General features: G+C 42.6%; 2 protein-coding genes across 3 annotated transcripts in view; one reads left to right on the forward strand and one right to left on the reverse strand.

The window, feature by feature from the left end:
* Positions 1-2934: 2934 nt before the first annotated feature.
* On the reverse strand, positions 2935-21434 carry LOC142565843 (BRISC complex subunit Abraxas 2-like). Its single transcript, XM_075676386.1, has 9 exons — positions 21224-21434; positions 20898-20989; positions 20752-20842; positions 20560-20660; positions 19891-20090; positions 17991-18134; positions 13827-13890; positions 7034-7139; positions 2935-3086 (listed from the first exon to the last, which is right to left on the reverse strand). The coding sequence occupies exons 2-9, from the start codon at positions 20976-20978 to the stop codon at positions 3034-3036; spliced, it is 840 nt and encodes a 279-aa protein (XP_075532501.1). The 5' UTR covers positions 20979-20989; positions 21224-21434; the 3' UTR covers positions 2935-3033.
* Positions 21435-21551: 117 nt separating this feature from the next.
* The window catches only part of Hex-A (Hexokinase A), a 48145-nt gene continuing 45797 nt past the window's right edge, over positions 21552-23899 (forward strand). For both annotated transcript variants that reach the window (XM_075676387.1, XM_075676388.1), the window contains exon 1: positions 21552-21729. In XM_075676387.1, coding sequence (XP_075532502.1) covers positions 21706-21729 — 24 coding nt within the window. In that variant the 5' untranslated portion in view covers positions 21552-21705. The remainder of the gene's footprint in view (positions 21730-23899) is intronic.

The raw sequence follows: 23899 nt of genomic DNA on the forward strand, positions 1-23899 counted from the left end.
TGCGAGCCTCGTACTTCCCAGTCACGGACGGCATGCGCGTTATCAGTGTGACGCAGCTTCTCGACAGGAAAGTAGCGAGCGCCACGCTTTCAAGAAAGGAAACGCAAGCAAGGCAGATGACGATTATTGTTGTGGGACAAATATACACCCTAAAGGGTGTAACCGTTTTAAGAGTGAATAATCATTGCCTTGCTTGCGTTTCCTTTCTTGAAAACTCTGCGCTGGCTACTTTCCTGTCGAGAATGCTGCGTCACACTGATAACGCGCATGCGTTCGTGACTGGGAAATACGGGGCTCGCAGCGTTAAAGAAAGGAAACGCGGTCAAGACAGATGACGATTACCGTAGTGGAACCAAGATACACCTTAAAGGGTGTAAATTTGCCACACAACGATGATCGTCATCTGTTTTGCCCGCATTTCCTTTCTTGAAAACGCTGCGCTCGTCACTTTCCTGTCGAGAATGCTATGTCATGCTGATAACGCGCATGCCGTTCGTTACTGGAAAGTACCGGGCTCGCTGCGTTAAAGAACGGAAATGCGGACAAGACAGATAACGATTATTGTTGTGTGGCAAGATACGACTCAAAGGGTGTAAACTTTTAGAGTGTGTCTTGTCCACATTTCCTTTCTTCAACGCGGCGACCCCGGTACTTTACAGTAACGAACAGCATGCGCGTTATCAGCATGACATAGCATTCCCGACAGGAAAGTAGCGGGCACGGCGTTTTCAACACAGGAAACGCAAGCAAGGCAGATGACGATTGTCGTTGTGTGGCAGAGATACACCTCAAAGGGTGTATCTTTTTCGATCTGAAGTCGCGATCGTGTTCATGCATTCCGAAGCTAGAAACAGTGAGAGTTGAATGGCCATAGCGATTGTATGGCAGCAATGGTGGGAAGCGGACAAGTACCTGCGACCCCATCCATGGACAGAACTGGTAAAAAGTAATCCCTTCAAATGCGGTATTAAACTAAACTGCAAAATGCTACCTCTGCAAAATTTGAGTATGAGAAAGCTAATGGTTTAGCAGGAAGAGTTACATATACCTGACGCTATCAGTCATACTTAAGCCATCGATGACGGCAACGTCCATTTTTGTTTGCAGTTGTTCGAAACAGCTAAAAGTAAACCCCAGCTGTCTATATGTTGTGATGGTTATTTGCTTTAATGCTCTTACCCTTTTTAATCTCAGGGCAATTAAATGCAATGAAAGAGTCATTTCATTGTGACGGCCTCACTGAGCAGCCAGTTTGCCGCCAGCACAGAGGACAACTAGCACTTGTTGTAGTCGGTTCATAGTTCAAGAAAAGCACGACTTAAAACAGACACAAAAAGACGAGACATGTGATAGCAATTCTGAATTATAATCCACAGCTTAGGCATGATAGCACTGAAGTAATCTTACTACAGACTTGCTCACCTGCTCAACAATTTTGTGAAAAACTTCATATTGAATATTTTCACTAGTGTCACATTACTTTTACCTACAATGAAGCTGCTATTTGTTTATCGCAAGTCTTTGAACTACATACAGTGATCCCATCAATACACAATGATCGAAACTGAAGCAGGAACACAGAGACACAACTGCACTGTTTTCATGCCTGTTCAGGTCAGTTTCTGCACACTTTTGTTATGCCTTGAAGCGCAAGTGACATGCAGACCCTGCAGAATTTCAGACTTGATACAGCTGTTATCCCAATTTGGAATGTCGTGTGTATTGCGTATCAAAAGTGAGATAAAATCAAAACTGCAAGCATTCGCAATTGAGAGGAAATTTCTAAGTCATACATGTAATGAACATCACTGGATAATTGTGCTACAATGTTCCACAGCTACAACAGATGTGACTGAAATGTTTTTGATTCTGTGTTCCCCGCACTTTAGAGCCTGATGTACGTCATAACACGTTGACATTTATTACACAAAGTCAAGGTAGTGTTTTATTTTTGTTTGAACCACACATACTACTTATCTGTTGAAAAGTGTGACCCGTTCATTTCTGCTCTGAAAATGTAACTGATGCAGCATTGAGAGTGATACAGAGATAATTAAAGTGACACAGGCCATGTATAAAGTTTATTTACCATGTTCAAAAAGCGGTGCAGGGCCTTTTTAGATTCTGCAGTATAGCCAGTTGTGACAGCGGCAGGGTCATGCAAAAGGTGGGGCTGCCTGCACAATTTTGAAGCCATATTCTTGGTTTATCACTTTTAGGGATCTCACTTGTGGTGTGCATACATTGCAAGAGCCAGCAAACATGATGCCTTCCGCTCCAAAGTGTCATGCTCAGTGTTATACGGTATCACGCAAAAGTGAAAGTATCCCAGAAACTGGTTGAATGAGATTTTGGCCCCTACACTTACAGAGCAGTATAGGGTCTTCCATACTATCATGAAAGATCACTGCTGCTGAAACCACAATGAAAAATTGAGTCACTAAATCTAGAAAAATAACACATTACCTTATATGGAAGCATCCAAGGGAAGGAATAAAGTTCACTGCATTAAAGTTAGCTGAATCGAGGTTAGACAGAGAGAATTTGAATGGCATGTTGCATTAGTAGCTGTACAATTTATAAATAAATTAAATGTGTGAAGCATGAAACAGACACATGCTAGTAACATAGGTATGCTATATCATCGTTTCATGTTGCCTGTTTATGCAAGTGCACTGCACTGTTCAGATGATGATGTGTTATGGCATGAAATGGTAAACAAATTTAGTTGGCAGCATGTGCTTGTCCTGCCTAGGCGTCATGTTTCTTCATGCCACGAATTGGCTTACCAATGAATAAATCAAGGTGCATCACCTTCAATAGCTTCATCTGCTGTAGCAGGTACATGCAGGATAACAAAACGAGGTGAACTACTGACATGGCAGACCTGTTATACCTCATGTACAACACATAACTCTGCATTAAAAAAAAAAAAAAAAGACCGAAGGAACATTTATTAGATGGTTATGCTCACATTTTCTTTTTTTTTTTTCAGTCATCCAGTCAATGTAAATGTACACCAAAAACATACTTCTACTTTGAAGTTGTTGAGACGCTCTCCGATGCAGACGCTGCAGTACTTGGCCCTTCAAGAAAAAGACAAAATTATTTCATTTTTACTTTATACCGAAACATTTAATGTTGAAATAGAGATGTTGAACCATTTACTAGGTCACATTTGTGGGAAAAAATCTTCAGTGGGTTTAATAATAATAATCACTAAATTAAACACTTCGTACTGAACTGATCTAATCTTCAATGCAACAAGTAAAAGATCAAGTTACAACTTGTAAGTCAGCAATAAACAACGATGTCACAATTCCATAAACTGTACCTAATAATACATCTAAAGCGGACAAAATCAATGTATCATAAGTCTTCCTGAAATATACCACTAATTTGCAAGTAGGACTTTTGCAAAACCCTCGTAAGCATTATAACAATTTCACAAAAGTTGTAAATTAATATACCACATTGGTCCACTTTAGATGCTTGAATAGATGTAGCTTACAGAACTGTGATATCTGTTTTTGGTGCAGAGTTATGGACATGTAAACTTTGTGCTTCAATTTTTTAATGAGTTACCAGCTTTGGGCAATTTTTGTAAAAAATTCCAGGCCCCAAGTCAAAATTATGCTTCCTAGAGTCACTACAATATAACTCTCTGAAATACAACCAAGTTCATTCAGATCGGTCCAGCGTTTGTCTCACTAAAGAATTTCTGCATCTTACGTGTCCTTGAAGAGGGAAATCGGAGTTCATCCTGAGCTAAAGTTTCCTCTGAAGTCCCATTCAGGTGGAACATCGACTATCACTGGCATTCTGTCGAGATTACAGTAAGCACGGGGTGAGGTCCGCCAGAAGTAGCATTGAAAATTAGGTAGCAATGGAAGATGGGAGGCAAGCTTGCTGCTTCCAGACTTTGAGATGACTGTCACTTAGTGGCATAGTGGCATAAATGTGATCATTACCCCACCCCTTCATCCCAACACCTCCATGCAACTCCAACACCTTTGGTCTAAACAGCACGAATAATAATGAATTTCAGAGTTTCACACCCTAAAGTTGAAGATGTAATGGGGGGATGTGGAATAATTTTGTCACTTGCAGTTAACGTATGCCTGAATCTAAACTCACTGTCAATTTTGCATTTTACTTCCATCAGACTGTGGCCGCCAAGGCTGGGCACCAAACCTGTACTGGATGCTCAGTAGTAGAATGCCACATCCGCTGAGCCACTGTAGTGGTTTGTCTAAACAGTATGCAATAACAATTAAACGAAAGGCAAATCTGGTGATTTCTTGAGCTGAACGGATCCCAATGAAGTTCGTATGTATGTTCTGCTGGGCACTTTGGCCATGTCCATCAAGCAGCACGACTGTGTCCGTCTCCCTTTCTTGTCTCATTAGTATGTGAGGTTTCAGCTCTACATGACCATGTACAGGGCGGTTCACTCTTAGAGGAAACATCTGAGCACCTAGCCGCATACAGCAGAGCGCCTGATGTGGCCACTGGGAGAACTGCTTGCGTAGGCACGTTAAGAGCTAAAGATAGAGGCGCCCGTGACATGTCATCTGCTACTCTGCCGGCCTGTGCAAAGCCTCACTTTGTGCGGGGGCGCAGTGAATTTGCTTGAATCACAGTGCACTGTGAACGAATTCCAATCTTTCATATTGCCATATGTGAAGTGCTGGGTGTTTTTAAGACAAACTGCTTAAAAGGGTAACAAACTGCTCGGTGAACAGTTGCTTTTTTTTTACATGCGACAGCATTCATGACGCACTTCTTGGCATTTTTTGTAACGCTTAACAGTCAGAGGAGCTGACAGATATAATACAGCATGACCCTTTCGGTTAATGTGTTGTGTCACTCCTTTTGCTTTATGTTTGGTCTATGTCTTCACTGGCTTAGTATGTTCTACCCCTCAGTCAATCTGTTCATTGTGCAATAGCAAACAGTAAATGTGCATTATTACACTGGTATAGATTACAATCTGTTACTGTTGTACACCTGTGTAGAACAAGTGTACTTAAAGGGACACTAAAGGCAAATATTAAGTCAAGATAAAGTGATAGATTAATGCTTGAGAATGTCTAAAGCGTGAATACCCTATTGCCACGAACAGAGCTTTAGTAATCGAGAAATTGAAGTAAATGCAGAACACGATTTGAGACTCCCCTGGGACATTCAAGTCCGATGATGTAAGCACTCCTCAATGTAAGTCTGTCAATATTACTACACCACTTGTAATAAAAAGATCCTTAAAAATTAAATTAAATTAAATTCTGTGGTTTTACATGCCAAAACTCCGATATGGTTACGAGACACATCTTAGTGGGGGACTCCGGGTTAATTTTTACCCCCTGGGATTCCTTAACGTGCACCAAATGCATGGTACACGGGTGTTTTTGCATTTCACCCCCATCCAAAGGGGGCCGCGGCGGCCAGGATTTGATCCAGCAACCTCAAGCTTTGCAGCCACCAGGTCACCACAGCTGGTTAAAAAGATCCTTGCGTCACATTATAAGATAGAAAAAAATGCTACTTGTCTAGTTCTATTTAATATTTAGAAAAAAAAACTCATTCATGATCGAAAGGTTTCGTTTTCGCTCAGCTCCGTGCCGCCCACGCTTTTGCGTTTCAATAGTTTTGGTATCGTGTAGTGCCGTGCTTGTTTTGCTGGCTTGCAAAGGTAATACAAACTGCAAGTAGCCGAGAATGCCATGTTAATATGATGTCATGGGATGCCCGAACAGTCCATGCTACTTGATTAAGAGCAGCTGCAGTGGCGGCTCCAATGCCCTGTCTTGGCTCGACTTCTCTATAGCCGTGCGTTTGCGTATTGTGAAAAAAAAAAATGTAGCGCTGTCTGTCGGGTACCATTTTACTCACCGACGGCAGTGAAGGGCAGTGTTGGCTTATACACTGTCACAACTCCCTGCCCAGGGGCGGCCGATTTGAATTGTGCTAAAGGTATGCGGACCCTTCAGGCGTGATTTTCTCCTAAACTAAGTCTTTCCTTAGCATGAAACAGGCACTGCGAGGTTTCTGGAATGGTATTTTCGCAGTCCACGTTGACTTAGTATTTGCCTTAGTGTCTTTAATTTTGACCTGTTACCAGCTGCCGGTGCAGCATTGGCTGGACTGCCAATTTGATGATGGGGCAGCTGACGACATGACAAGCGAACACTTGTGGCAAGCGTGTGAAAAGAACAGGTTAAGCATTATCATGGTTGTACTTTTATACTTTCCGCCATTTTCCACAATCCCCAGAAAATGATGCTACACGCCAGAAGCACTGCAAATGCTGGTTCATAGGAATGCAAAGTCCCCTTCCTCATGTCTGACCAACGAAGTTGTGTTTAGCAGCAAAACAACCTAATGTGTGGACACGGATGCTCGCTTCTCAGGGACAATCATTTTAGACAGGAGCAGCAGCACCACTTCGAGACATGTGCTGGAAACCGGTTTCATCAAAAAGAATGGAGAATGAAACCACCTACTGCATTGCCCACCTTAGGATATGAATTCTTGTGCACCTACATTTGCTGTGCATGTGTCATGTGATATTATTGCAAACTTTTTTTTTTCTGCATGCATGGCAAGATGTATACCATATATGTGCATACCCTTCCTGTTAATGAGCAGTTCAAAGTAGCACTTGTGTTCACCCGCTTTCCTGTGTGCGCATCTTTTTTTAGTGCCAAGTCCCCTCAACAGTCATGGTCACAAAATCTTGTAAGAGTAACTTGTTTAGTTCATGCAACTAGACCCGCAAAATTTTAAAATTAAATGCTGCTAATCTTTTTGAAACAAAGAACTTGCGAGATGCATTAAAAAACAAACAAGAAAACAATACAATACAAGAGCGTGACATGGTTGTGGGTATGCAATCCATTTTGGATCAAACCACTGACAGAGGAACATTCTCCAGTACCTCAAGCTGCATAGACAAATGCAAAATACATACTAAAAACAGAGTGTACAGATGCACATTCCAGCAAAGTTTATAAAAGCATGCACAGCGCCTCACCAACAGTAGCCTTCTTCAATGCTCCATACTTCTCTCTCAACTGAACAATGTCGTCCACAAATGTGGCCACATCTTCTTCAGATTCAGCAACGCTGTTGAGCACTTCCTGTACAAGGGCAACATCCTTAAGATTAAAACTGCGACTTTTAACTTCAAGAGAACTTCAGTTTGGCCTAGTTGGTGTTTACTGCATATTATACTGACAGCTAATAAAGACGAAGACAGGGGAAGACAACATAAAATGACGACACAAGTGGCAACTTTCAACTGATTTATTCATGGCAACATGTGGCAATATATAGACAAATATAACATGCACAGAACGCAGCAACAAGACCACTCATCAGCCTTAACACTTAACCACTTAACAAAAAAATCTAACTCCGATTGAAACAGCCTAATGGAAGTATCACTAACACAGTCTTGGCCTTTCTTATATGATATGCCTCCAACAGCTCGCATGCAGACTGGTGCTGGCTTCTCCCCAGAATCTTTATCTCCTCGAAACGTGGTTTACAGGGGCAGGCATTGCAGTGCGCAGAGAAGTGCACCAGTTCGTCTTTAGTTAACTTTTGTTCATGTTCCCTGGCTCTATCATTCCCTGGCCCGTCCGCCCTATGCAAGACTTGCCACACATCAGGGGGATTTCATACACAACTCCTACATAGCATTTGGCATACGGCTTGGCATGGCCTTGCCTTCTTTTAGGATCACCGGAGGTGCGAGGGCAAAGTTGCGCGAGCTTAAAAGGGGCTGAAAAGACAAGGGGAATCCGAACCTGCCTGCCACCTTTCTTAGGTTGTGAGTGACCTTGTGAACATAGGGTACCACTTCAGGTCTTACGGCAATAGTAGTCGTCCTCACCCTTACTTTGCTCCTTGATCCTTTTACCTTCTGGAGGAAGGTTTCCCCCACTGGCATTACCATCGAGTCAGGGAACCCTGCAGTCTTAAGCTGGGAAGTCTGATTGTAAAATGCAAGCTGCATCCTGTGCACACACAACTTCCGCGGAGCCAATTCTAAACAGAGTGTCGCTACTCCTCGTTTTACAATCTTTGACTGGGAGGAGTCATATGGCACAAAACCCTTCTGTGCCCGAGGGAAATACTGCCAGCACGCATGGCCTTTAGCAAAGGAAACGCTTAGGTCTAAAAAAATGCAGGAAATTTTGAAGTGGAAGTTCGTGAGTAAAAGAAAGGCCGTTACCAAGTTGTCCAAAAATGGATAAAATGCCGTCACAAGTAGTTAAACTGCCTTGCCCATTAAAGGGCACTTCACCAAGTCTGGCCATTTTGAGCTGACAAGTGCAGAGCATACAATGTGCGCTAACGATCGTGTTTGCAAATAATTATGTCGCTACGCACTGCGGAAAGTTCTGAAATTTCAATATGAGCGCCGTTTTCCCTTTCCCTCGTAGCGACCGTGCTCCAAGCTATACGGTGACGTACTCGTGTCCCTGCACCTACATACTCGTGTCCGCAGTGTGACATCGCTCGTGGTGACATGCGACTTCGAGAATTATTCAAGGAAACATCTGTTATTTGTGTGATCTGTTGCTTGAATCGACGAATTGAAGTTTACAGAAATAATAAAACACACAAACGGAATGTCTGCGTGTTTTCTGTTTTACTTCGCACCGAAGCAAGAGAGATATACTTCCGCTTCGTCTGCTTGTTCCCACGGTCGTGCAGTCACGTGTGCAGGTACCGAAACTATGCCATTTTCTACCTTGTTCCAGTATGTGATCATGCTCTGCGATCCACTTGTTGTGCCTCAGTATTCGTGTAGCACTAAATTTTATCGCTAGTCATGTGCCCTTGTGTGCTGCACAAAACCAGACAATAAGAAGAGCTCGCATGCGACACCGTCAGCGGAAATGTGCAGAGTCGGGGGGGGGGGGGGGGAAAGTAATGACAGGGCTCGTGGTCATGCGATCCTTGAGGTCCGGTATGGAAGAATGGAGGGAAGTAACTTCGCTTGCGGAAGCTAGACGACGGGGCGAGTGGAGAGTGTGTCTTGCTTGGCAGTGGAGCTCGCCTCCTGAAATCATGGGCTCGCGGCACTGAAATATTTCTATCTCAGCTATTAATGAGCCTATTTGAAAAATTTTTGTGGCAGAGTGCTGCCTAGAGGTCATGTAACAACTTCCAGCGTATAATTAAAATTTGCTGTGGGGCCCGGTGAGGGACCCTTCAAGAACAATTAAAAAGTCATTCATATATCTAAAAACTTTTAAAATGTTTAAGAACGTGCCTCCAAATGCCTCATCAAGCGTCCTGTGTATGGTAGTAGCTATAAAAATGTTGCACAAAAGCGGCGCAACGCACGAGCCGATGCAGATTCCACGTTTCTGCAGAAATAACTGTTTGTCAAAATTGATAAAAGCACTATTAAGATAAGTTTCTAAAAGTCTTAAAAAATCTTCCACCGAGCTACCAGCTGCATTCTGGTAGAGAATAATAACCCCATTTGCTTCAATATCTTTTCTAAAACAATGAAATATCATTGTTTTCTGTTAATCAACATTATGAACTTATTCTAATCACCATCAGAGGACCTGGTGACAGATGTGTGCTTTAATTTGACAACAATTTCATACAACTCTCTTTTCCATCACCTTCATATTTCTCGTGGAGAGAGAAAAGTTCCTTTGATTGATGACTGATACTCAGTTTCATTGCAGGAGTCTAGTTTTTCCACTGCTACATAATTTTAGAATGAAAGTGATGGTAGAAAGCAAGTCTAAAGCAACCCAATAACAAACAATGCACTGTGGTGGCATGTCACCTGGAAGGAACCACTGCCCTAACAGCAGAGAACTGTAGCTTAAAGGGGCCCTGCATTGTGCTCTAGAAGGCTTGTTAAATGGCACCGATGGCATCGCTTTGATGCGGCGATTTTGCATGCTTCGTAGACCAGACATGACGAATGAGAATGCCGCTACAATGATTGATTAAAAATGTAATGTGCAATTTAACATTTGATCCATATTCTGAGTACTGCAAAGAAAGCTATGGCATTATGTTTTACAAACATGTTAAGTATCACAGAGCCACAGGTGTGGTGTTGCAACCACAAGAACGATGCATCACATGCCAAGCACTTTGGCGCACCAATAGCTGCCTTACAGAAGCTGTTGTAACCATAAAAGTGGCTCCAGGGCCTTCGAGATTAGAATGCCCAATTGCGGAGGCCATGTGAACACCATGGAATGCCACTGACAGGCTGAGCAGAATTAGAAACCGTGGCATCCGACTTCTGCTAAGACCCTGCTGTTATTGGGTGACATCATACAAAGTCACGGGAAAGTGGAATGTGCACCTTAAAACCACGAAAATTCGAGTGGAGGTTAACTCTCACTTTGCTTGTATATTGAAATTTCTCTGATTGATAACTTGGCTTTATGTGAGTCAATTTTAATAATTCTTTTGTTCTGTGTTCTATGACATGCTGAAAATAGGTACAGAGAAAGTATAGTGGCCCGAAAATGGCATTGCAGTGCCCCTGAGTACTGACACAAAATTTTGAAGTGGAGATAACGTGCGAGATCGATTTATGTGGGCACACACACATTGTCTGCAAATATCAGCAGCAAATATAGCTTAGAAAATATTTAAAATCAATCGTAAGATATGTGTACACATGCAACCAGAAAACGCAGCACCTTGCGACATCGACATCAAGGAATGATTGTAAACAACCGAGAAAATGCTACGTAACGAATTTCCATTGGCTGCCATGCTGCTTACAAGTGCTCTTCTTCTCAGTTGTTGCTTGTAGTGGGATGCTCTCCATGTTGATGCAACTGCAGAATTAAGCGGCAGTTTTTGTTGTGTCCACATATTTTGCACACTATCAGCTTGACTGCGCTACCCTGACCACGCACGAATTGCGAGTTCAGCATAATGCCGCGTATTACTGCGTTGTTGACTTCTGCTGAACGCAGGGTTGGGAATAGCGATGCATTGTTTTCCCCATGACAGCCTTAACTGGCAAAAGTGGATCGAGTTCGTGCATGCCACCGGACGCTTAGAGTGGACCCCGCTGAAGAACAGCTGAAAAATGGCCACAATATCCGAGTCGCTGCTTTCTAGTGGGTTGAATCGAAAGTGACTGGCCACGTCTTATACGGCGGCGACTACCGCCTGCAGGAAATTGTCGCCACTGGATGATGAAAACGAGGACGACAACGAAAACAACAACGACGACGGTGCCGAGGACATCGCAAAGCATGTGCAGGCGTAGCAGACAAACTAGCAGCATGAAGCTTGCACGCTGGCGTGCATGTCAGAGCAGACGTCAAAAGTTTTTGGAATCACGTGCCCAGCTGTGTTTACATTCCTTCTCTGGCCCATGTCGTTGCTCTCTGAAACCAAAACTTGGACTGGTCGCTGCAAACAAGACTCCAAATAATTATCTGTCATGCTCTGAAGTAAATGAGGTTTCGTGCCATGATTACTGGGTCATTAGCTACTTATTAAAGCAGAAAAAAAAAACAGATAGAAATTTTTGGTGTCAGTACTCCTTTAAAGGATGCTAGGGAAATGAAGAGGCAAGGAAATCTTTAAGAGTGTTCTTTTGCTCTTCATAAATCTGTGGATACAAAACACTGCTGGAAAATATGAACAGCAGGAAATTTTTACGTCCCTTTCTGTTCAGGAAATTCCCTTTCAAAGTTTAACACAGTGCAAACAAACAGGGACAAAAGGCATGAAAAATAAGACATGGTGCTGTGTCACCATTCTTTCTGCCTTCTGTGTCTGTTTGCACTGTCTTACACATTCAAGATGAATCCTAACCAACTCTCCTACCTCGCCAATGTGCTTCAGTACATTCAGGCAATATTGCAACTTCAGTTAATAAGTGTTGTAGGGTCCCTATAATGCTTAAGTATACCTCCCTTTAATCAATCCGTACCTCTAATACAAATGAGAAAAGTAATGTCATCATCATCAGCCTATTTATGTCCATTGCAGTACAAAGGCCTCTCCCTACGATCTCCAATTACCCCTGTCCTGCGCCAACCGATTCCAACTAGCACCCGTAAATTTCTTAATTTCGTCGCACCACCTAGTCCTCTGTCGTCCTCTACTGCATTTCGCTTCTCTTGGTACCCAATCTGCCACCCTAATTACATGACCTGCCCAGCGCCATTTTTTTCTCTTGATGTCTATTAGAATATCGTCTATACCCGTTTGCTCTCTGATCTAAACCGCTCTCTTTTTGTCTCTTAAAGTTATGCCTAGCATTCTTCGTTCCATCGCACTTTGCACGGTCCTTAGCTTGTTCTTGGGTTTCTTTGTCAACCTCCCAGTTTCTGCCCCATATGTTAGCAGCAGTAGAATGCACTGATTGTATACCTTCCTTTTCAATGATAGTGGTATGCTTCCAGTCAGGATCTGGCAATGTCTGCCGTATGCACTCCAACCCATTTTTACTCTTCTGTAAATTTCCTTCTCATGATCAGGGTCCCCCGTGAGCTATTGACCTAGGCAAACGTACTCCTCCACAGACTCTAGAGGCTGACTTGCGATCTTGAACTCTTGTTCCCTTGCCCGGTTATTTATCACTGTCTTTGTCTTCTGCACATTAATCTTCAGCCCCACTCTTACACTCTCCTTGTTAAGGTCCTCAATCATTAGTTGTAACTCATCCACAGTGTTGCTGAATAGAACAATGTCATCGGCAAACCGAAGGTTGCTGATTTATTCACCATCGATCCTTACTCCTAAACCTTCCTAGTTTAACAGCTTGAATACTTCTTCCAAGCATGCAGTGCACAGCAGTGGAGAGACCGCATCTCCTTGTCTGACCGCTTTCTTTATAGATATCTTCCTGTGTAGAATTAAGGTAGCTGTGGAATCTCTGTAGATATTTTCCAATATATTTACGTAAGCGGTCTGTACTCCTTGATTACGTAATGCCTCTATGACTGCTGGTATCTCTACTGAATCAAATGCTTTTTCGTAATCTATGAAAGCAATATAGAGAGGCTGATCGTACTCTACGGATTTCTCAATTACCTGATTGATGACATGGATATGATCCATTGTAGGGTATCCCTTCCTGAAACCTGCCTGTTCCCTTGGTTGACTAAAGACCAGTGTTGCCCTTATTCTATTGGAGATTATTTTAGTCAATATTTCATATAATACTGGGAGTAAGCTAATGGGCCTATAATTTTTCAATTCTTTAACGTCTCCCTTTTTGTGGATTAGTATAATATTGGCATTCTTCCAGTTTTCTTGGACCCTGGGAGTCAATGGCTGCCATTTTTCCAAGCATTATATCTCCTCCATCTTCGATTAAATCGACTGTTATTCCATCTTCTCCTGCCGCTCTTCCCCATTTCATGTCTTGCAAGGCCCTTCTGGCCTCATCGCTAGTTATAGGAGGAGTTTCTGTATCCTGTTCATTACTGTTTCTAATCGAGGTATCCTGACTCTCTGAATACTGTACAGGTCAGTACAGAATTCTTCCGTTGCTCTTACTATATCTTCGAGATTGCTGATGATATTACCCTGCTTATCTTTCAGTGCATACATGTTGGTTTGTCCTATGCCAAGAGCAACAGTCAAAGCAGTTGTTCTTTACAATAATTAGCTGCAGAATGCTTACTATTCCGGAAAAAAAAAAGTTGGTGAACCAAGAATGACCCAGGGTATCTCCTGGCAAGAGTGCCCACGTGTATTGTACATAGACACCACCATTAAAACAAGGAGCTTTACACTTATTCAACATAGTCAACACTTAGTCAACACAGGTCTGCATCTGCATGCATGCTGAATCTTACCCTCAGTTTGGTGTGGAGCAGATTGTGCAGTCTATGCATGTGGTTCACCATTTCAATTGATCCGCTAAGCAAGCAAGGAGAGAGAGAAAGAAAAGAGAGAGCGAATGTAGTTTTGCTGAAACATTTTTGCAAAACAAGCAAGCACTGCAACCTGCGGTATAGCCAATTTTGAAATCTCAGAATGCCGTACAACATGCTTTTATAAATATTCTTAAGGTTGACTATGTTGTAATGATGAAGATGAGGACAAATCTTGCACTGCTACTGCTGCCATGAGGCTACAGCAAGCACTCAGTGTGTTTGCTGTCAACCGACATTCGATTATTTATGCTCCCAATAATTTTCATCATGTTGTTGATGACTACCATGTCCTGCAGTCTTACATTCAGCGAAGAATAGAAGACCAATTCTGAGATTTTCAAAATTTGGAAGTATTTTTCTTATAAACAACACAGGACCAATAAGATGCACTTTGTTAAAGAGACGAACAACAAATTTTATTATAGCAAATCTTTCCAGTGCTATGAAAAGCATACCATCCAGGATGTGCAATCCTTAAAAAAAAAAATTCTGTGATCTTACTTGCCATAACCACAATCTGATTATGAGGCACATCACAGTGGGGACTCCAAATTAATTTTGACAATCTGGGATTTTTTAACATGCACCCAAATCTAAGTAAACAGGCATCTTTGCATTTTGCCCCCATCACAATGCAGGCACCGTGGTGGGGATCTAACTCGCAACCTTGAGCTTAGCAGCGCTACGCCATAACTACTGAGCTACCGAGGCAGGTGATGCCGAATGCTGCAGCAGTTACGTGGTTTTTGCATGGAACATTTCTGATTAGACTTTTCGTCTGCAGTTATGAACATGTTCAATTAGCCTTATGCTGGAAAATGATAAGTGCATGTGATAGCAATTGTACGATGGTATGAGGGGAGCCAAGATGTGTGGCTCTAGACACAAGAAATTGATATTTAACCTATCAAGACGAATGTCATGAGGTGCATGATTCTAGGACTGTTGAATTCTTTCACATAATACACACACAATCAAAAAATTTCCTGTTGAACTGTCCTTTACAACTGCCCTAGTGGTCTTCTATAAAGCGAAGTTCCCTTTGTCTTTGCAGTCGCATGGGTGAGGCTAAGCACATAAAACCCCACATTGTGGGATTATATGGCATTTGAATCTTTGTCCTGGGACCAAAGCACATTCTCAAATCCAGGAAAATGTATTTTGTCAGGCAGGCACATATTCACTATGCTGCAAAACACAGTGCAGAACCCGAACAGTTACATACTTGTTACCATGAAGCCAAACAGCACAAAACCTGCGTGATGGGAGAAGAATGTGAACGGTTCCTTGCACATGTTAGAAATAAACTTGCATGCATCATGCATCTCTTTGCATAGTATTTAATTGAAATGCTTCAAGAAAGCTTTGTTTAATGTTGATTGCATTAGTGCATTGTATCTGCTATAATTTTACACTTCAATCATTTCGAAGCCAAGATCGTGGAGTAGGCCTCATTTGATAACAGTCTGGTACAGTCAACACCACTTTATGCACATAGCCTTTACTACGCAAGCGTAAGAAGTTTTGTATCTTACAAGGAAACCACAAACTGCAATTGAGGACACTGGAAAATTCACAAACTTCGGAGCGTACTAAGCACTTACGCATGCCATCATAAAATAAATTAAGCTTTCAAATGCTCATTCTGTCAATCTACTGATTACCGTGATGACAGCATTGCTTGTAAATGTTAACTTACTTTACGTTGTAATATACCATGAAAAGTGCAGAAACACATAAGATGAAACACCACCAACAACAAAAAAGCACAGTCCACTTGATGAGAGCTATCTTATGTATGCCAGTTTGGGATTATATGGAGAAGCTACAATGTTTCACAGCAAGTTTCACAGCATAATGTAGTGGCATACAGTTTTTACATGACTCTGTGTCAATTTAAAATTGTCTTTTTTCACTTCTACCACCTTTTTCAATTATTATCTATATAAAGTACATTCCTTTCATTTTCATCATAATCTTGTGGCACATTTCGGTTGGCTTTCGGTCTTTTTAAGTTTGATTCTATTCTGTTTATATTATGCATTCTGTTGGCAAGTCAATCCTGGCGGTAGCATTTGTGGAATGCCAATCAAAAGAACAAAGAACAATGGCCTGAAACACAGGCACTGTACTTTTTTTCATGTGGATTTCTTTTATTTGGGCCGTTGTGGCACAGTAAAGGTTCTCAAACTTGGTAAATTCAATCGTTGGCTCCTTTAGAACACACTGTACTAGTCTATTTTACAGACGAAAAATTAACTAGGCCAGAGCAGATGCTGTTCAAATCCATGACGGCACTACTGGCTGGTGCGGGAACATTAAGGTGGTGTTCTGCCACCCGTATAATCCACACCCCCCCCCCCGTCTTTTCTTGCTTAACAAGCCTCTTCTTATGGCACGAGTAACTGGGATTTTATTGGTATTCTTGAAAGGTAATTTACTAATACAGCTAAACTTATTTTTACCTTTATTGTCAATTTAAGAGAGCCGAGTCCTGTAGCTCTCTACAGTAATCTATACCCCAATAGTAAAAAGCACCATGCGATGAAATTTTAAGCTATTAAATTGTCAGACAACATCTAGATGAAATGGTGCAATGGGTATTAAACTAACTAACAAAGTCTGGAAGCTGCACTTTGTTAAGTGATGAGTTGTGTTGAATGGCCACTCATTGTATTGGATACAGTTGCTGCTGCATGTACACAGGCAGCCCCCCCCCCCCTTTCTGAAATGCATTCACCTCTATTATGGAGTGTTTAGGTTTCATCTGATATTAGCATTGCACAGTATAATTTCACAAGTTTGCTTAATATTATGTCCAGTGTCTTTCTCAATAAAAGCCTTCTCTGATGCCATAATTTTTTTGTTGCATCTGATATACAATGATAATACTAGTAGCCCCACATATGCATTTTAATTTTGTGCACAGTCAACGAAACAGCTGATAATACTGAAGTAGCTATCAATACAAGAAACTCACCATTATGTACGGTATCATTGCATATTAACTCTTTAATGATGAGTGTTGGCTACAGGTAACATACCAGAAAAAAAAATGCTTTCGTGCTGAGTTTCGGCATTAAGTATGAAGTTTTTGGCTAAACGTCTTTGGCCAACATTGAATGACAGGCAGCAAGTGTAATTTGGTGGTTTTGAGCAGGAACACAGGATGAGAAAGAAGAAGTTTGGCATGCGACTGACTTTCTTTTCAAAGAATGCTCACAGGAGCCAGACTGATGCAAGATCTCCAGCTGCCGTGTTGTCACACACATGATGTAAAGGAAGTGAAATGTACACCTATGGTTCATATATGAAGAGGGCTGTCCGCAAAAATCCCAAACAAAGCCATAGGTGGCTTGGGGTGAAAACCACTTCCAGTTTCTGCCTGGTGTTTATCATCTGTTCCTGAAAAACTTTCAGAAAATATTTTCTTTTCATTGATTATGCTTATTCTTGATGTGTTTTGCATATTTATGAAAACAACAATTTTTGGGGGTATATATATGTGTCGTCATTAAAGAGTTAATTGCACTGTAGTCTTTCAGCCTTGAACTCTACTCACTCTTATTTGCTGAGGCCACTTCAGACAAACCATTCTCAAAACTTGCCCGACAATGATGATATACAGTTGAACCTTATTCAAATGAAGTTGCATGTGACATAAAAATACCTTTGTTATACCTGATATTCAATATACTACATACTGATATCAACAAGAAACATCTTAGATTTACTTCCAATAAATCTGTGTTTGTTTTATCAAGGTTCTGTTATACTGAGGTTTGACAGTACACCTGAAGTCACTTCAATACGTAAGCTACACTGAATAAAATCAAGCACGATATTTCCTACAAATGAATACACTCAAAGTTTCAAGAGTGAGTATCTTGGGCCATACACAGCAGCGTGAGCATGAACTCAAAGCCAATATTATGGAATTCTCTTTAACTGGCATGTCTTTTGCGAAAATTAAAAATAGCACCAATGATAAGGTGACACAGTTTTTAGATGGCATAAATGCAAACAAGGGTGCAGGGTGGGCATCTGCTTCTTTATGAATAAGTAGTGCTGTGTGAACCTTACTCAGCAGGCAGAGAGTTCAGGACTTCACAGAAAGCCCCCTGGTGGATGCTGGCAGCAGAACCAGGGTACATGCGGTAGTCTGAATGACCAGGCTCTCCAAGGTTCACTATATGTAGGGGAACTGCAGAATAATGCTTGAAAGCACTGCAACAAAATGGAGCACAAGCGTCAGCTTCAGAATCGCGATCAACACCTGGCCTGGTGCACCAGACGGAACACCAAAGTTAAGCTTTCAAGCGTAAGTAAACGGCTTGCAGAAGAAGTTGAGAAACAAGTATATTATATGTAACCCTGCCAGACTACAGAGTCATGAAAACAATTGGCGTCTTTTTCAGTTTCTTCCACACAATGCTACTTGATACAGTTCAGGTCAAATAAATGCCAATGAAGAAATATGAGCAAAAGACGGCCCACACAGGTTAAAAACAGGATTCAGAGCCTCAAGTTTTGATTTGGATTTTATCAGAAGTTTCAATTCAGTGACTTTTATTGGAAGACAATTTTCAGTTTTTTGTTAATAACTTTATTTGCATCAAAAAACTTGCTAGCATTTTAAAGTGTCAGTTTGCATGATGGAATACTGGTGTATTTCTTCTGTTACATTTTATACTATGGTTTACTTGTTTCCCCACTAACACGAATGTTGGGTGGGTGAATTTTATCTATGACAAGTTGTTACTTCTACCTGAGGCACTGCGTAGACATGGTGCTAAGTAAAGCTAGCCAATGGTCACTGGGTTTATAAAACCTTAGCCATATGCACGAAAAGCAGAGGGGACTTTAGGAAGATATAGAAGTAACCACGTGTGTCAGTGAAAACAGAATGTTCCAACAATAAATCTGACCTATATTTACCAGTTTTTCTGTTTTAATGGAAAAGCATGAAGCCTAACTATAACCATTCTTGTTCTAAAAGTATATATCTCTAGCTCACATTATTTCATTGGGGTTAATACAGTCGGTGTTTCCACTGCCTGAGTGCAAGCATAGTATGTATTGAGGGAAGGACGCTTGTCTAGAACACTTGAGCTGCATGCTCTGGACTGTGCGGTCAACATCTAGTGATAACACCTGGTTCAAGACCGACTGGATGTGAGAACGTGAGGCTACTTTTTCAAGATTCCTTATCTTCTCTTGTTCTGCTAGTCACCGCATGCTTTGACAGCTGCTTTTGCCATCAGGAGTGCTGTCTGCAATGCCATTTTGTGCAAGAATCTTGAGGCATGGTGCAAGTGTTGCACATGTAGAGCAATGCATGTAGATATGCATCCACATGCACGTAAGCACCATGATGATGCAACTACAGCTGATTTTCAAACTCTATGCGCATGAAACGTTCAGAGCATGAACCAAACTGTGTAATTTCTGGTTTTGTTCCATGACGCAACACCACAGACCTGGTTGTAAAAGCAGCTGCCAAAGCATGCAGCAGCCAAAGTTGCGTGAGCAGGTCAGGCATCCCAGGAATGTAGGTGTGCATACTTGCATCCAGCCAGTCTCAAAAGAGGATTCATCACGGATGTCACTTGCACAGTTCCAAGCATGCAATTCAAGCATTCTAGACAAGCATCTTACCCTCTATGTCTGGTTCACATGCCTTTTTTTCATGGGTTTATCAGTACTTTCACTTCCCGAATGTAAACCTTGAACACACTGTGCGCAGCGTGTCCTAAAAAACAGTGCTAGTACTAAGCAGTGAGGCAGGCCAGCAAGATTTTGTCAGTTTTTTTCCCCAGAAGTAAAAATCACATGAAAATAAGGACATCATTGGCATGCTATGTTTATAATAATGGTGCACATGTGCCTTGAGAAGAGAGGGGAAAGAAGTTGAATTGCCAAATTTGTTTGGCCATGCATGTCGCTTCGGGGAAGAGCTGCTCATAGTGAAGAATATACGCACGGATCTGTGGACCGTAAGAAGACATGCTCCATGGAGTGTGTTGCATCATTGGATGAGGTGCAGCCTCTGAAGAGTGCCAGCAGGAAGTAATTTCCATAGCCTTGGCCAAGCTTTCGAACCAATCGCTGGTGGAGCACTTGTTCCCGCAGGGATGTCTGCAGGCTTGTGTTGCGCCTGAAGCGGTACCACCCAACCACCTCCTAGGAAGGAAAACATCCCCTAGGCATGTCACAAACAGGTGCGCCATGGGAACAAAATGGAACCAACAAAATAATGCAGTCACATCTTTGGACCTCAGATACGTTCTTGATGCTATGGCACTCTTGAATATCACACAAGAGTTCACTCCACAACATTTAGCGTCACATGCGAAATTCAACAGGTAATGAAGGAAGGCTACTCTAAATTCTGGTTAAAAGTTATTCGATAAAGTAGGGATTGTTCCGTGACAGCGTCAAGTGCCACGAAGTTAGCTTTTTCAAAAAAAAAAAAAAAGCCCAGCACGGAAAGCTTGTGTGAAAGGCGTTGGTGTCAATGACAAGCAATAATATTAACACATGCTTTGCAGCTACATTCCTCTCGGCACATATAATAGTTCGAAAAAGCTATAACAGGCTCCCGAATAAAATGCCTCTTGAATCAATTCGCTAAGAAGGGTCAGTATCGTACCTTTTGCTTGTCTCGTAGCAGTGCCGACAATTTGTCCGCAACTAGATGACACTTTTTGTCGTAGAATTCGAAGAGGTCACACGAGATAATAGAACATATTTCTGAAAGGAAGAAAACCAAACTGTAATGCGATCGCCGTACCAAATATGATACAGTGCTTCCAATAAACTGTGAGTGAAGCAGTCAGCTTACTGAGGTTAGTCTCCTCTTTTTCGCCGTGCAGCTGCGCGTCGCTGATCGTATCCGTTATACGACTTGATATTTCTCCCAAGAGAAAACCCTCCTAAAATATAACATATAAATGAGCGATGTTCTGCGTGCAACAGTGCAGTGCCTACCTGGTCGCCAGGACTGTTGCAATGCTCATATATGAGCGTAGCCAGCAAAGGACCACTTATGGTGACCGTAACTGTAGCCATGAGCTAAGTTGCTGAAAAATATTACAGAAATTTCAAATGCGTTTACCTCATTAGGACACTGACCCATTAGCAAAATACACAGTGGCGCGAGTGTTTCGTGTATAGCTTTGTATCTGCACCAAGCACAAAGAAACCGTTCTCAGCACACGGTTACGTTGGTACATTGACTTATCGGATTGCACTACATACAGACGGCACATGTGGGCTTGTTCATTAGTTTATAAGTATGATACAAGATTGCATACCTTTGCATGAACTCGGCCGTGCGTTTTATTTCACCCCGCCGAGCTTCTAAGCGTCTTACGAATTGCCGATCATTAGTGGGGCGGAAACTTCGTCAGTTTCCAGTCATACCTACAACGCCCCAGACGGCTCTACACTCCACGATAGCTGCTGATCTGCGGCTACTCGCTCGTAGCCAGCAACAGAACATAACGAAAAAATATTCAATGTCTGCTTGCGCGACTCTTGGAAAACCGGAAAGACGTCACTTGAGGGCGTGCAAGCGCTATCCAATAAGAGGCTACTAACGTGACGTAAAGGCGCACGCCCTCGGTCGTCATCATCCGCGTAGCCGAGGGAGCTAGAGGACCGGCCTTGCTCGTTGGGGTCGCAGTCTGGACGGAAGGCGTAGAGCTCGAGCTGTCGCAAATTCGGCAAAAACAGCTAAAAGGCCTCCAGTTTCTTCAGTTTCCAGTGCAACCTACATCCAGTAGAGCCAGACAAGATGATGTCCGAAAAGAGAAAGAAGGTAAGCCTTTCCCGCTGGCCGTTGTACAGCTGTTTGATAGCATATAGCGCGCTCCAGGAGATGCTTAATTTGAGTGATTGCAAAGTTTGGTTTCTGTTTTGTACTTTTGTATTCCTGTATGATTGCGCTTGTTGCCTTAAGTATAATTTTCGTATGGAGCGTCATGTTCTTATTGTAGGCCATGACTAGATTCACTTTTGTATGTTTTGCCATTCAATGGTGATGCCGATGCAGAGATCGTGCCGTTCGTTATCGCTTTAACGTTTCTGGATCAGCATGTGTGCCATCGGAAAGCACTCAGCGCTGTTCTTTCGAGCAGCATGAAGTCTACTGGCAGCCACTTGCATTAGGGTCACCTTCAGAGTTCGTAGCCGCCGCGCGTTATTGACCTCCCTTGCGCGCTTGCTGTATTTTGCAATCGTGTTACTTTCCGAAACTTCTCAAGTTTCATTCTTTCGAGATGAAGTCCAAGGCGACTGATATTTTGTCACTACCGTTAATGTTCGGCGCGTCAACTGTGCGGAGTTGCCTCATTTAGCTTTCGTGGTGCGTTGACAGTTGCCTCTGGGGAATTGCATTGGCGCGTGATAAGTGGCGCTTCACAGGCCAATTTTTCGTCGTATCTTTCCGTGTGTCACTGTTGTGTAAACGTTTGTGTTCCTGTGTGATGCTCCTGAGACAGTCTTCGCATATATGTGATTATCAATCAACCCCGCAGCTCGGCCTTGTCGTCAGTCGCCCTGTTCGAGGAAAACTAGTAACAAGCGGTGCAGGCCAGGGAATGCATATTTATCGCTCTCGCGCCGCCGATTTCTTCGAATCTCTTGCAACGCGCGCGCGTGTATGAACGGACATGTGACCGGCCGCATGAACGCACGTTTGCGCCTTTCTCGCCCTTGCAGCCGATGGAAAGGCGGCTGGGGAAAAGGTACTGCGTGCACCTTTTCGCGGCCCGCAGCTCCTAGTTGACGTGGCTGCTTGTCTTCATATTTTCATGTGAACACGGGTGTTGTTTCCCCTAGAGGTGCACTCATTCTTCTTTTGAAATTACTGCCCGCGTCTGCGTCTTTGCAGTGAGGCCATCGTAGGTGCGTGTGTGATGATTGCTGGTGTGCAAACCGGTCCACCTTGAGATCACTAGCGCCTCCAGTCCCTCGCCCCCGTTTGCGACTCTCTTCCTTCTGTTTCTTTTTTTTTTCCTCGCTGGAATGTGGCCTTGCCATTTTTACACGGCAAACGTTTTCTTGTAGCAACCACCAGGCTCTTGCGCCTATTAAGCCGTGTTTACGTGGGCCGTCGACAACCCACTCACGGACGCGACCATCGGAAAATTATACCGACTACCTACACGACAAGCATAAACATAATTTTAAGATTGATGTAAGTCATGTTTTTGTCTAATTTGCACCCCTTGGTAGCTTTTCTGCAGCTGCGGTCAATTTTGTTCATTCCATGAATACAAGTTCCTAAATCATATGTGATGTTTTCCACTCTCATTCTGCATACACGTTTTTCTCAGTACTGCCGTGACAGCAGCATAGGCGGCAAGGGGCGACAATATTTATCAACAGTACAGTTAAAATAAATATGGATGGTGGGGAGGGGTCGCGACAAAAGTTATTATAATGAACTCCGTTACCATTACTTGAATTTTAATCAGATTATTAATTGTAATATTGTCAACTGAATGTACTACCAGAGTCCTTCCATGTTTTTTCTGGTCACGAAACTGCCGCCTCAGTTTCATATAGCGCCAGCGCCCGCCGCTAGAGGCGCAACCGTGCATGAGAGGGCATGCGAACGCCGCTGCCGCTGTGGTTGTGTGTGGGGCAGCCTCGGTATTCTAGCTTTCTCAACTTCCTCAACCATCGCTTTAGTTTCACGTAACTATTTTTAACATTGAATATAAATAAATTACTGCCTGAGCGTGTCTTCTGCGATGAGCGCACGGGACGAAAAAAAAAAAGCCGCTCATAACATGGAGCTTGCGGTGGTCTCAGACCGAAAGAAAAGAAAGATCTGGAATTTTAAGAGCCAGAACCGCGATACGATTATGAGGCACGCCGTAGTGGGGGACTCGGGATTAGTTTTGATCACCTGGGATCCTTTAAAATGCGCCTAAATTTAAATAAACGGGTGCTTTGCATTTCGCCCCCGTCGAAGTGCGTCC

This window comes from Dermacentor variabilis, unplaced genomic scaffold (genome assembly GCF_050947875.1).
Source record: "Dermacentor variabilis isolate Ectoservices unplaced genomic scaffold, ASM5094787v1 scaffold_12, whole genome shotgun sequence".
In the NCBI taxonomy this organism is placed as follows: Eukaryota; Metazoa; Arthropoda; class Arachnida; order Ixodida; family Ixodidae; genus Dermacentor; species Dermacentor variabilis.

Coding starts and splice junctions, on each gene's coding strand:
- LOC142565843 (XM_075676386.1), bottom strand. CDS start 20,978: ATGGCTACAGTTACGGTCACCATAAGTGGTCCTTTGCTGGCTACGCTC. Junction 20,091..20,559: donor TGCTACGAGACAAGCAAAAG/GTACGATACTGA, acceptor TTTCCTTCCTAG/GAGGTGGTTGGGTGGTACCG. Junction 7,140..13,826: donor TGCTCCACACCAAACTGAGG/GTAAGATTCAGC, acceptor GCCCTTGTACAG/GAAGTGCTCAACAGCGTTGC.